At 40.3% G+C, this 14,643-nt stretch overlaps 2 protein-coding genes across 4 annotated transcripts in view; one reads left to right on the forward strand and one right to left on the reverse strand.

Moving 5' to 3' along the window:
• The first annotated feature begins 2,696 nt into the window (after positions 1-2,696).
• LOC122042772 (uncharacterized protein At1g66480-like) lies at positions 2,697-4,876 on the forward strand. Its single transcript, XM_042603076.1, has 2 exons — positions 2,697-3,363; positions 4,443-4,876. Exons 1-2 carry the CDS (start codon positions 2,752-2,754, stop codon positions 4,485-4,487), a joined length of 657 nt encoding a protein of 218 aa, XP_042459010.1. The 5' UTR covers positions 2,697-2,751; the 3' UTR covers positions 4,488-4,876.
• Positions 4,877-5,990: 1,114 nt separating this feature from the next.
• LOC122042770 (ubiquitin receptor RAD23d-like) overlaps positions 5,991-14,643 on the reverse strand; it is a 34,878-nt gene continuing 26,225 nt past the window's right edge. For all 3 annotated transcript variants that reach the window (XM_042603074.1, XM_042603073.1, XM_042603075.1), the window contains one exon: positions 5,991-6,111. In XM_042603074.1, coding sequence (XP_042459008.1) covers positions 5,995-6,111 — 117 coding nt within the window. In that variant the 3' untranslated portion in view covers positions 5,991-5,994. The remainder of the gene's footprint in view (positions 6,112-14,643) is intronic.

Below are 14,643 nucleotides of genomic sequence, written 5' to 3' on the forward strand. Positions count from 1 at the left end.
TCTTATCGTTGTAAGATGATATAATTATTTTCTAATATTATTCTTATTATTATCTTTTATATATCTCTCATTTAAATCAGATATATCATCGTAGCTAAAAAATCATAATTACTATATAATTGTTCATATCTAGTACAACATAAATATTAAATTTTAAATTTCAAAAGTTCATAATTTTTTATTCGGGTGGAATCACGAAATATATAATATATAATTAGTTACATAGTTGAACTCCTAATAGCTAGGTTTCAAACTCAAAATATGGCCTTTAAATTATTTTAAGATGCTTCAAACCATTTTAATTTTAAATAATTTCTCATATTTTAACAGCAACCAAATTGTGGCTACTGTAATTGTGTAGTGGCTATAATATGTCGAATTAGACTAAACATAATAGAAATAATAATAAAAATAAATTAGCACTAGATATTGCTGGGAGAGTCTCCCTCGGTCACTATTCCAAAGGTTAGTAGTCGTTCATGATTTATCTCCTCTGTATTGATCTTGGGACGGGTTGGCGGGGATACTAGGGGCGAACATATTCGTCATTTGCCACCATAGAGAGTCTCCCTCGAATTTTTTTTTCTGATGGCTAGTGAAAAATTTTCGTGAGGTCGGATCGATCACCTTAAGCTCGATGTTACCCAACCTGATTAATCATATGGAGAGTCTCCCTCGGGACGGGATGATGATTAAAATATAGGACGTTACCATATGAGATCTTGAATTGTTTCGACACGTCCTCACATACTTCCATCATACCTTGGCCACCTGTATGTTGATCCGATGGTTAAAACATGGAGTATCATCATATTAGATCATGGGGTGATTGACAAATTAAATTTTGCAAAAAAAAAATATTTAGGAAATTTTAGTATCGAAATATATTATTAAGCTACATTTATTTTAATGAAAAATTATAAAGAAAATGAAAAAAGCCTCATAAATCACATGTAACAAATAAAATAAATAAATAAATACGGTTAATTTTAATTCCCCACCCATTTTGAAACATTGCTTGTGGTCTCACTCCACCATCAATAATAATTAAGTCACATGCCTTTAAAGGGGAAGAGAGGCCTATAGATATCTTTAGAGCGATAGGAAATCACCTTTAATTCTCAATTAAAACGCACGACCACAAAAGGAGAAGAAAGATCGTGATGGAAGCATGTGATGGAGTTCTAGAAATGAGTCTCGCAACCCCACAAACTTCGAAAAGTTAACTCCATCCTCAAATACAAAATGATTTAGAGCACGAGTTCAAAAGAGTCCACGGAACGTAAATCTCTAAGAGATCAATGCTAGTTTGGTCCTCTAACTTCCCTTTAGCCTAACTTGAGAATCGGTCCAAACATGATCTTCAAATGTGTATGCATAATTCTCAAGTGAAAGATTACTATATTATGCTTTATATTATGATGATTTAAAGAAAATAACTAAATTGTCGGGGTAAAATGAAATTTTCCCACTACATTTTTCATTAATGCAGTTCGGGAGTCAAAATTACCAAAATGCCCAAATCGACGGTCCAGGTTACCTTATGAGCCGGGCCGGTCCATGGGTTTAAAAGGTCTGACCTAGTTGGTCCATTTGAGCCCAACTCGATATCCTTCCAGTCGCTTTTAATGGCGATTTCGCTCCGGCGATAGTCGGTTACGTGCATGCGGCCGGAGGCGGCGAGCGCGGAGTCAGGGGCTGGTGGGGTTAAGAGATCTAGGGAGGACCAACCAGCCTAAGGTGAAGCCGCCGCCGGTGACGGCTGCCGAAGAGAAAGCGGGAAGAAAAAGGGGGCGATGAGTTGGTGGTGGTGATGCCATGGTTGACTATGAAGTGTAGTTGACCGGCTGGATTCGGCGGTGTTGACGTTTTGTCTGTCATATTTGACTTTTTATAAAGAGTGCTCGAGTTAAGATGGAGAAAACTCAACAAAATCACTGAGCTGTTTGCTTCAATTGCCCTCGTTGCTGTCGTCAGTGATGATTGATGTCATAAGAAAATAACTCAACAGTGTTCCTGTATCCATCCGTCTGCAGTTACAGTTCGAGTCAATCAGCGAGCTTGCAATGACATTCCTCAACCTCACTGAAAATGGTCAACTGCCCAAGGATCTCACAACGAAAGAGAATCTAGTTCGCAAACTCTTATCAAATTTCTCATACGATACTCGTGTGCGTGTTTTGGCGGGCCTTGTTTAGGCCTATGGGCTTAACTGTGACAAGGAAGTCACGTTACGGCACTTACGGCCGTTATTTCGGCGCGTCGTGACGTCGTGCTTCCGTCACTGTTACGTCGCTGGGGATTTCCCATTAATGCGACGGCGGTTACGCCTCACAAGTTGACGACAAGAACATTAATGGGGAAAAGTTTCAGTTTGCTACTTCGTAATGTTCAAAATTACCCACTGCATCTCCCAATTTTTCATGAAATTAACTAAGTTAGAAATGGTTATTTGATATTTTTATATTTTTAAATTTATTTAATTGATTAGCGGAGATATGCTCATTCATTTTAAGATTTTTTTTTTATTTACCTTATTGATGAATATTTTATACCATCCTTCTATCAATATTTAGTTCATATATAATACTAAAATTAATATAAAGGTCTTATTAAAAATTATATTAATCTGAGGGCCTTTTCATGAAGAAATCGGTGAATTTAATTTCTCTGTTCTCTTCTGTCCTTCCTCCCAACCAAACGCAACCGAGAGAGAGAGAGAGTGAGTGAGAGAGAGGGGGAGGGAGAGGGATGGGGAATAGTTTGGGAGGAAGGAAGAAAATGGCGAAGGTGATGAAGGTGGACGGCAGCACCTTCAAGGTGAAGCCTCCGGCGCAGGCCGCCGGCGTGCTCAGGGACTACCCCTCCCACGCCTTGCTGGACGCCGAAAAAGTCCACCGCCTCGGCCTCCGCGCTCGCCCTCTAGACCCCGACGCCCCGCTCAAGCCCGGCAGGCTCTACTTCCTAGTCGAGCTCCGCCACCCGCGCCACCGGGCCGGCTCGGGAGGTAGCCGCAGGGCCTGGTCAGGGGAGCTCGGCCAGTCGGGCGCCAGGGAGCGTCTCGAGAGCCTCCGCCTCTCCCGGCGGTCCGCGTCCGACGTGTCGAGCCGCTCCGGAATCGCCTGCGCGCCCGCCACGGTGACAGGGGCCAAGGACGACGGTACTTTGCGGATCAAGATGAGGCTGCCCAAGGCGCAGGTGGAGAAGCTCATGGAGGAGACTGCCGGCGACGCCGCGGAGGTGGCGCAAAGGATCATGCAGCTTTGCGCGGTGGAAGACAAAGACGGCGCCACTAGCCGTCCTACTCTTTTGTCGGCGCCGCCGCCTGCGGCGCCGTCCTCTCTGTCGGCCAGTCGGAAGGAGGTGCGTCCGCATTACCTTTATAAATAAATAAAAAAAAATAATTATCATTTTCATGCAACAATCCATCTTAATAAATCAACATCGATGCCTTTAAAACAATCTAAAAATCCCACATTAAAACTTTTTTTTTCTTTTATTATTCTACTACATTAAATTAAACTAGTTAGACGATACGTAGAGGAGATCGAGTTTGACACTTGAGCGGGTATTTACTGAAGGTAGCTAGGTCAAAAATTACTCGATGTCCTAATCAATGGCATTGAGCCACCATGTGGAAGTTGCTTTAGGGGACTTGTTAATAATTGTGTGGGTCAAAGGAGCACACCATGTGAGCATATCGTGTGTTTGTTGCAAGATCAGAATCATGGACATGGGGGCCAGTTTAAGTTGCATGGTTGTGTCAAGAAGGATTGATCTCTCTCCTATATGCTTAGATCGAATCTTGGCTTGATTGATCGATCCATCAGACGTTCGAATTTAGTGCTCCTAATTTAGGTCTACTAGTTTCATTTAGAAATTAAGTACCACTCGAGGAATAGTGAGTACTACATGAAAAAACAAAACACTTTTGCAATCTTAATCAAACAGTGATCGTGTTTTTATTGTAGGAGTAGGTAGATGCTTCCAAAGTTGGAGATTCATAATATATTCCGGAGAACTTTCTTAATTATACTAGTTTATTGACCGATATATTTGAGTTTTCTCTACTTTCTTTTAGTAAATCTCTTTTCTAACTACTAGTCTCGAGGCTCCATATGTTAAACAAAGCGAGAAGATGTGGGTGGAACTCTATTATAAAGAGGTTTAGCATTTCCTTGCAATTTGTATTGGCGAAGAAGAAGAGGATGGATGGTACTCCTTTTCCTTTAGAAGCTTAATTATCTTGGGTGAATGTTTAGATGTTTTGAACTTGGATTGGGCGTTGAATGTTTTTAACTAGTTGAACTGGCGAGCGTAACTTGATACAATTCAGAGAACAATGTTTTAAAAATGAATTTTTATTTAGTTATTTATTGTTATTTGTATTTCCAGTAAAAAAGAAAGAAAGATTTTCTGACCCTTTTCTCTATTTGTTGCAGAAAAGAACAAGATTTCTTGCAACGCCACAGGAAATCATGGTGTGATTCGTCTTCCAAGCTCCTGCAAAATTTGAAAGTAGACATATATATGTATTACGGGGGTGATCTGAAATATAGTTTAGTAGTGCCCTGTGATTTTAGCACAAGCTCAAAAAAAAAAAAAAAAAAAACGTGTCAGCATTTATGTTCTTTTCAGTAGATATAGATTAATAGTTGTTAGTTGTAATTAGCTAATTATTATGAGAAATGGCACTCCCTTGATTATGTTTGTAATTATATAATTTTGTAATTTTTTTCCTTCTCATGTTTTGTTTTAGTGCGTGGAGCACTTCAGTCCTGTTGTTTCTTGAGGTGTGTTATGAGTGAATGGAACGCTACAACACTGTAATTAATTAGATTATGCTTAAGAAATAGATCTCTTAATTTTATTTTTAGTCAACCTTTTAACTTGTTTTCCTTTCAATGTTGTGCTCGAGCACGTGCAATACTTTTCATACCCATTATTGAACAAATATTTTCATTTTGAGAATTTTTTGGAATTTGACTGGATTCGCAAGAATTGCCTCATAAACTGAGAGAAGAAAAGGCAAAAGGACCAAAAAAAAAAAAAGAAGAAGAAGAAGAGCTAAATAGGCCACAACTAGCTGTAATGTAGTGATTAAATTCTATTATATAGTTTATTAAGTTATATATATATATATTTGTATCTACTACAATATTTAAGACTTTCAGTAACCATCATAATGCTTAGATTGCAGTGTTAAATTTATTAAGATTAATTATAGAAAGGAAAAAAAAAAACGAGTATGGGTTTAAGATTATAATTTAAAATATTGTAAAGAGCTTTAAATGTGTAATCAATATGTTAATTTTGACAATGCGATAAGCTTATATATACTACATAAACACTGTAAGGGCTATTATGTCAAAGTGCAATGACAAAGAAGCATGTGGTAGGTATACGAGAAATAAATATGATGATGATCTTGAGCTGAATTCCATCCCGTGATTTTATGATACGGCCATTCTTTAAATTGTAGTGAGGATGGTGGCTCGTGGCAGATGCTCAAAGAGATGCCAAGCAGAAAAAGCAGGTAACACGGGTCACGTCGTAGCAGTAGGTATATAATTTTGGGTCACAGTATTGGTCCACTCTAGTGGGTAGATGAAGAAATTTGCCCTTTTTTTCTTCAAAACAATAATAATAAACAAACAAATGCATTTTAATAAATAAATAAATAATGCAAAAGGGGGAAAGGAAAAAAAGTGATGAAAAGAGAATTTTTTTTTTCTTTGTTTTGCCTACTTGAAATATAGAAACAAGAGAAAGGAAGAACATGGCAAAAGTACGCCACTCATTTCGTTTTTCCCTGCTAATTATCACTCGAGTAAAAGAAAAAGAAGAAAGATGGAACTGGAACTATCTTTGTGCAAAATTAAGGCTTTCAAGAATCTAAAAAACAGCTTTAAGCAGCACAAATGAATACTACACAGGCCTACTGTCATCTCGGAAACACGCAGAGCTGAACACAAAATAGATCAACTTACCGGATTATTCCTCAAACTCGTGCATATGATCCAGAAGATAGTTGGCGGCCAGCTCCTCGTTCTTGTCGCAAGCAAAGAACGCCTGCAACACAGCAGCGCGACTGAAGCCCAATGACTCGAGCTGAGAAAATAAGGATGGATGAAGTTAGTAACACAGGTAATCGAAATGGAAAACACGGGATATGGTTCTGGTTCTAGTATCAAATAATACTCGTAGGAGATATGGTACTGGATCTAGTTTCTCCATATATCCATTAATAAATCCTAGTAACCACTGAGAGTTGTACATGAACTAAACTACAATTGGAACTAGAATAATCACAAGTATAGAGGATATGAATATATCTTGATTTCTCTAAACCTTTATTGTTAGTGCTTTGGTAGGCGCTCTCTCTCTTTTCCTACCCTCTCTCTTTATCCTGTTTCATCTTCCGGTGACAGACAAATACAACTGAAGGATACAACTGAAAAGGGGGGGGGGGGGGGGGGGGCTGCTGCAAATCCCTGGCTCGTGGGCCTCGCGCTTGCAGGCGGCTCAGTTTGTTTTTGCCAGTCTCCGGTTTGGTCTGGTTCTAAATTCTGACCCGCGCGCACTTGGGTTTGGGTTTGGTTCTGTCCGCATGAGGAAGCAACGCGACTCGTAAGGAAGTAAACCAACGCGGTTCTGTCCGCGTGAGGAAGCTTCGGGGTGTATAAATACACTTCCTCTGTTCCTTCTCAACTCACTCCAAAAAAATAAAGAATTCCTCTGCTCTCTGCTTTCTTCTTCTTCTTCTTCTTCTTCTTATCCAAGTTATGAGGCTTGGTTCTGCGATCTGAGGTTGAGTCTGAGTGCGGCGTTCGTCTTGGAGTGCACCTACGAACGACGCGAGCAGTTATCGGATCTTGGGAGGATTTTGCCGGAGAGCCTCTGCATCGTGGGCAGCAATAAATTCTCTAAAGACAGTCGGCAAGCCTGACGCTTCAACCGGAGATACACAAATAACTTAACCCTACTCTTATTACCGTTTATTGCATGCTTGTCATTTATTGGTGCAATTATAGATTACTGTGTTAGCGTAAATTTTTCACAACAATTTTAGAGAATTTATTGTAACATCAATAGACATGATGAATGATAGGGTAACGGGGTCTGATGAGACTAGCGCCTGACCCGAAAGATTTTTCGGGCAAAACTTCAGATGTTGGCAACAACGGATGAAATTTTGGCTTACTACGCTAGGGCTATTCTTCGTTATAGAAACAGATCCTCCTTCACCTGATGAAGAGGAACCTGCCTATAGTGCTGCCTTACAGAGGTTTAAGCAAAGGAATTATCTCTGCCATGGGAGGATCCTGTCTGCCCTCTCAGACGCACTATTTGATGTGTACTGTTCAACCTGTTCAGCTAAAGAGCTGTGGAAATCTTTGGATAAAAAATACAACTCCGAAGATTTTGGTTTAGAAAAGTACACTGTGGCAAAATTCCTAAACTTCAAAATGGTTGAAAGCAAATCTGTAATTGAGCAGACACATAAATTCCAAGTTCAAATTTATAATCTTGCCAAAGGAGATATGCCCTTACCCGAAAAATTTCAGGTCTTATCAATCATCGAAAAATTGCCTCCGAGTTGGGAAGATTTTGGCATGACTCTTAAACATCGGAGAGGTAAAATCTCTCTAGAAGATTTGATGATTGCCTTAAATATCGAAGTAGAACATCGGAAGCAACATAAAAATGATGATACAAGAATACCTATGGATTTTATTCTAAAGGCAAATGTAGTAGTCTCATCTGACAAGAAGAAATTCAAAAATCAGAAAATGAAGAACAAGATGAAACCCAAACCAAAGGTTCAAAAGAAAAATATAACCAAGTCGTGCTGGGCATGTGGACAAATTGAGCATTATGCTAAATTCTGCCCTAAGCGAAAAGACAAGGAGAAAAACCAAAGCAATACGTCCAACATCAAAGCACAAGCAAATGTCGTGACTGCTAGTGACGACACCAGCAATAGGTTTGTTACCTTCAAACCCGAACTAAACTTGATCTATCAACCTAATGAATGGTTAGTTGATACAGGTGCAAATGTGCACTGTTGTGTTGATCGCTCTGCCTTCCTTACTTATCAGGTAATTGAAAGCACTTCCGTAACCATGGGGAACCATTCTACAGCCAGAGTGTTTGGGATAGGACAAGTTGACCTGAGGTTCACCTCTGGAAAAATCCTGTCACTGCATGAGGTGCATCATGTTCTAGCGGTCCGTCGGAATTTGATTAGCGGGTCAAAGTTAGTCCGTGCTGGTTATGAGTTGAACTTTAAATGTAATAAAGTTGTAATATTATATTTAGGAACCTTTATTGGAAAAGGTTACCTTAATGAAGGTTTATTTAAACTCAATGTAGAAAATACTACCTTAAATAAATCTACTGATATTGGTTGTTCATATAATATTGAGTCTTATGATATATGGCATGACAGATTAGGACATGTCAATTTTAATACCGTGAAAAGGATGATGAACCTAGACATGATTCCTAAGCATGCTATAAATGATAAGAAAAAATGTAAAGTTTGTGTGCAATATAAACAAACCCGAAAACCCTTCAAATCAATTGAGAGAAATTCTGATATTTTAGAATTGATCCATACTGACTGTTGTGAGTTTAACGGTGTAATAACGAGAGATTATAAAAGGTATTTCATCACCTTCATTGATGATCACTCTCATTATTGTTATGTTTATTTGCTAAAAACTAAAGATGAAGCTTTAGATAAATTTATGATTTTTAAATCTGAAACTGAGAATCAAACAAATAAATCTGTTAAGAGATTAAGATATGATAGGGGTGGAGAGTTTACCTTGAACCTGTTTCAAAAATTTTGTCAAGATACAGGTATAATTCACGAGGTAACTGCTCCATATAGTCCTCAATCCAACGGTATAGCAGAACGAAAAAATCGAACCCTTGAAGATATGATTAATTCCATGTTAGGCAGTTCTGGATTACCCAACTTCTTGTGGGAGGAAGCTCTATACACTGCATGCCATGTGTTAAATAGAATCCCCATGAGGTCTAGGGATAAAAGCCCATATGAGCTTTAGAAAGGCTGGAGGACAAGTTTGAAATACCTTAAAGTGTGGGGGTGCCTTGCAAAGGTACTAGTACCTGAACACAGAAGAAAAAAACTTGATCCAAAAACCGTAGATGGTATCTTCTTGGGTTATGCTCAAAATAGTATTGCATATAGATTTCTGATTATTCAATCAGAAATTTCTGGAATAGATGCAAATACTATTGTCGAACTTCGCGATGCTACATTTTTTGAGGATATATTTCCTATGAAAACAAGAACACCTCAGTCTATATCTAGTATTCCTACAGGAGATAAGCCTGCTTCCGAAGAGGCACCATTATCCGTAGAAGGTATGCCTTCCTCAAGTCACTCTAGACTAGATGAATCTAGTGAGTGTACAGAACTGAGGAGAAGCAAGAGGCAACGTGTGTCTACGGATTTAGGCCAGGACTTTATCACCTATAATATAGAAGGTGATCCTGTGACATATAGTGATGCTATGGCTTCTCCTGAAGCTAAGCACTGGAAAGAGGCCATTAAAAATGAAATGGACTCTATTATCTCTAATGCCACTTGGGAATTGGTAGATTTACCTTCTGGGTGTAACACTATAGGATGTAAATGAGTGTTTAAGAGAAAACTAAAACCTGATGGGTCAGTAGATAAATTCAAAGCCCGCCTAGTTGTTAAGGGATTCAAACAGAAAGAAATTGACTATTTTGACACTTATTCTCCTGTTACCAGAATTACTATAATCCGAGTGTTAATAGCATTGACATCCATATATCATCTTGAGGTCCATCAAATGGATGTCAAAACGACATTCCTTAATGGAGATCTTGAAGAAGAGATATATATGGATCAGTCTGAGGGACATGTAGTTTCTGGAAATGAGAATAAAGTCTGTAGGTTAGTTAAATCTCTTTATGGTTTGAAGCAAGCCCCAAAGCAGTGGCACGAAAAATTTGATAGTGCTATGCTATCGTTTGACTTTGAAATGAATGACTCTGATAAATGTGTGTATGCTAAAATGAAATGTGATAGTTGTATTATCTTATGTTTATATGTAGATGATATTCTATTTTTTTGTTCTAACCTTTCTATTATTAATGAGACTAAGGCCCTCTTAAGTGGTAAGTTCGATATGAAGGATATGGGTTGTGCTGACATGATTTTAGGGCTGAAGTTGACTCGATCAACTGATGGAATAACAATTTCTCAGTCACTCTATATTGAGAGAGTATTAGAGAAATATGACTATAGTCATGTTAAATCTGTAGTCACACCGTATGATCCTTCAAAAACTCTCCACAAGAATAAGAGTGGTATGGCAGTGTCTCAATTAAGATACTCACAAATAATAGGTAGTCTAATATATTTAGCAAATTGTTCTAGACCTGATGTTTCTTTTGCTATATCGAAATTGAGCAGGTTTACCAGTCCGGACAGAACGCATTGGGATGCATTAGACAGAGTACTCAGATACCTAAAAGGCACTATATCCTTGGGCTTGTAGTATGGGAGATTCCCTGCAGTCCTGGAGGGATATAGTGATGCTAGTTGGATAGCGGACACTGCTGAGTGTAAAGGCGTTACTGGTTATGTCTTTACACTGGGAGGCGGTGCAATTGCTTGGAGGTCTGTTAAACAGACGATTATAACCCGTTCTACATCTGAGGCAGAATTGTGTGCTTTGTGTTGGTACAATTTCCAGTAGGTCAAGGTTGACCTAGTTGACCAAGCGTAAACCTTGGTCATGGTTTCGATGTTTGACAATACAGAAAGACATGTAGACATGGACAATGCAGGTGCAGTTGTCCATGCGGAGATGCAGTTGTCCATGCGGAGAGATACTGATCAGGGTCTGATCAGGTTGAATGAAGAAGAGTCAAGTAGGTCAAGGTTGACCGGATACTTGACTGGAAAGTCCTGGTGAGGGAAGCCAGGCAAACGGAAAAGTCCTGGTGAGTGAAGCCAGGCAGTTGGAGAAAGTCCTGATGAGTGAAGCCGGGCAGTTGTGAAAGTCCTGGTGAGTGAAGCCAGGCAGTGGGAAAGTCCTGGTGAGTGAAGCCAGGCAGTTGGAAAGTCCTGGTGAGTGAAGCCAGGCAGTTGGAGAAAGTCCTGGTGAGTGAAGCCAGGCAGTTGTGAAAGTCCTGGTGAGTGAAGCCAGGCAGTGGGAAAGTCCTGGTGAGTGAAACCAGGCAAGGGAAATCCAGATGGGTCAAGGTTGACCAGACATCTGGTGAAAAGTCCAAGCAGGGAGCTTGGCACGGGAAAAGTCCAAGTTGGAGACTTGGCACGGAAAGTCGGAGAGGGCTCGGTAGCTCGTTCTCCGGACTGTGGTCAGAGAGGGCTCGGTAGCTCGTTCTCTGGACCGGACGAAGTCGGAGAAGACTCGGTAGCTCGTTCTCCGGACTAGGTCAAGAGAGGGCTCGGTAGCTCGTTCTCAGGACCATTTAGGGTTTAGGACTGGAGCTCTAAACCTGGATCGGTCTGGTGACCGATCCAGCGATACGCCTGAGTATCTGATCGGTCTGGTGACCGATCAGATAACAAACAGAAGGGCTCTGTAAGTCATCTGATCGGTCTGGAGACCGATCAGCAGGGAGTCTGATCGGTCTCCACGATCGATCAGAGACGCAGCCACATCTCTGTAAGAGAGGTGAGATCGGTCCGGGGACCGATCAGACTGGGGCCTGATCGGTCCCCAGGACCGATCAGATGTTCCCTGGACCGATCAGGCTGAAGCCTGATCGGTCCAGAACTAGCCGTTGGCTCACAACGGCTAGTCTTCTGTCTTCTGTTCTTCGCAGGTGCAGTGCAGGTTGAGTGCAGGTTATAAAAGGAGTTCAAGGACTTCTACAGTGGGGTTGCTCTTCTTCTTCCTACTCCTGACTGTGATCGAGCTTTGCCGAGCTCTTAGCTTACTGAGCTTCGTGTGAGCTCCTTCTTGAAGCTTCGGGTGAGCTTTCCTCGACTGATCAGCTGCTGCTGTGAGTTTCCTGAAGTTGCTGCTTCGGATTCCAGTCGACAAGAACAGTAGGCAAGCTTTGTTTTGTACATTCATATTGTCTTCTGTTTTGTGCTGTATTTTTGTACACCTTTCTTGCTGTTGCAAGAAGTTTCTGTGACGAGGTTTCTCCACCTAGAAGGAGTGTTCTTATTAGCCGGTTTTCCGGGGACTCATCCACCGACGGATTGATAGGCTTCGTCCACCTTACGGACATGCCGAGGAGTAGGAGTTTCATCTCCGAACCTCGTTACATCGACGAGTTTGAGGTTTGCTATTCTCCGTTGTCGTTTCTATTGTTTATTTCCGCTGCGCTAACTTGATTTGTAGAAAGAAACGAACGATTTGGGGTCGGCTATTCACACCCCCCTCTCTAGCCGAGTACATCGATCCTATCAAGTGGTATCAGAGCGAGGTCGCTCTTCGTTGGATCAACACCCGGGGGAGCTCGAGCTAGAGAATGGATCTATTTGGAGAAGATGTCACGATTCCACCCTTCTACGATCGCGACGACTTCGCGTTTTGGAAGGTAAGAATGAAGTACTTTCTTATGACTAACCTTGAAAATTGGAGTTGTGTTCAATTAGGTTTCAAGCCTCCGATGGACAAGAAAGGAGAAACCCTAGAGAAGAAGGAGTGGACGAAGGAGCAAATCCACCAATCCACAATCAACGATGAGGTAACGAAAATTCTTGAATTTTCATTACCTAATGACATTTTGTTTAAGGTAGGTGGATATAACAATGCCAAGGAGTTGTGGAACAACTTGGCCAAGTTCAATGAGGGAAGCTCCACTTCAAGTCATGAAGAGGAGTCAAGTGAGCCAAGTAGCTCACATCATGAAGAAGAGGAATTAGAAGTTGAGGGCAACTCAACATCTAAGGAAGAAGAGGAGGAGAGTTCTTCTTCAAGAATGGAGCAAGAGGAAGAAGCTTCTACCTCCGGAAGGGATGAAGAAGAAAGTCTTCATCCATCCTCAACCCTAGGTAACTCAAGCATTTCAATTTCAAATAAATTACACATAATGTGCTTTGAGTGTAGGGAGTATAGACATTACAAGAGTAAGTGTCCAAAGAGGGTTAGGAAGACTCCACCGACGCCAAAGATCAAGGAAGCCGGAGTCCCGATACGCAAGAGCAAGGAGCACGTGGTGTGCTTCCAATGCAAGCGAAAGGGACACTATAGGAGCCAATGTCCGAGGGGAAGGCAATCTCACAAGGACAAGAGACCGAGCACATCGATAGGGGGAGCTAAGGCAAGCCCTAAGGTAATCTCTAAGGCACATTCTTGCAATTCTAGTAGGATGCATGCTAGTAGCCTTATTGCTATTGTCAAGAATGATAAGCATGTTAACTTTAGGAACCAATACATGAGCTTAGGAGCCAAACATGCTAACCTAGATAAGGATAATACTAGAAATGTCAACCCTAGAATTAACCCATCTAAGGCTAAGGAAAATCTAGGTAGAAATCCCAAATCATCTAGACATATGCCTAGGAATACCTCAAAGAAAAAAGAAAAATTAAAAATTGAGGTATTAGAGAAGGAGAATCAAGTCTTGAGGTCAAGACTTGATACTTTGGAAAAGACTCTTAAGAACTTGGAGAAGTCATCTCTAGGGTTTAAGGGTCAAAAACCAATGTCCAAGGACAAGAAAGGTTTGGGTCACAAACCTAAGTCCCAAGTGGTCAAGCCCACTTACCATGATGTTCCATTCGATTATGGAACAAAATCTAGGGCAAGGAAGACCATCACCAAGGTCACAAGGGGAGTCACCCCTAGAGTTGATCTTGATGAGTCCCAAATGACCAAGGCTTCAAAGCCTAGGAGGGTTATTAGAAGGGTTGCTAGGGAAGTCATCCCTAGTGAATACTTAGTGAACCCAATGAGCTCCAATAGGTATTGGGTTCCTAGGAGTGTGATTTCATCACGCTAGATTAGTTAGGATGTGCCAACCTTACTTGAATAGGTAGTTAACCTAATCATGGCAAAAGGTGGCACTTTAGGATTTTTCAAGGTGTGATCAAGCCTTGAAAATGAAATGAAAAATTATTCCTAAGGTGATTAAAATGTGCCAATCAAATTTGAGGAGTTTTCTAGAGTTAATCTAGTTGGCACATAGTGATCTAAAAATCCTTGGTATATGATTTTAGGTCTATTACACTTAGAAATATAGAACCTATGGCAAAATGATCAAAATCATCAAAAATGGCAACTAAGGCTAGAATTAGGTATTTTCTATACCTTTATATATTATTTCCCATGTATTGTTTGTCATATGCTATGTCATGACATCATATTTAATTTATTATCATTTGACATGTCATGATAATGCTTAGGTTAGTTATATGTCATGCCTTATTTAAGTTTCATACTTTATGACATGACATCATGACATTGGCACATGTTTTTACTTATGATATCATTTTATGTCATGTCATCATTTCTTGCATTTATAATCAATGAAATTGATTTAAGGTTAAAAACACAATTTGATATGGAGATAAAATTGATATTTAGAAAATGCATGAGACCTTAGCCTAAGATAACCTAAACCCATATCTCATATCAAAATTGACTTGGA

The sequence above is a fragment of the Zingiber officinale genome, chromosome 2A (genome assembly GCF_018446385.1).
Source record: "Zingiber officinale cultivar Zhangliang chromosome 2A, Zo_v1.1, whole genome shotgun sequence".
Lineage (NCBI taxonomy): Eukaryota > Viridiplantae > Streptophyta > Magnoliopsida > Zingiberales > Zingiberaceae > Zingiber > Zingiber officinale.

Excerpts from the sequence above, each read along its gene's own strand:
- LOC122042772 (XM_042603076.1), top strand. The coding sequence starts at position 2,752 with ATGGGGAATAGTTTGGGAGGAAGGAAGAAAATGGCGAAGGTGATGAAG. Across the intron at positions 3,364-4,442 it reads TGTCGGCCAGTCGGAAGGAG|AAAAGAACAAGATTTCTTGC; the intron begins GTGCGTCCGCAT and ends TATTTGTTGCAG.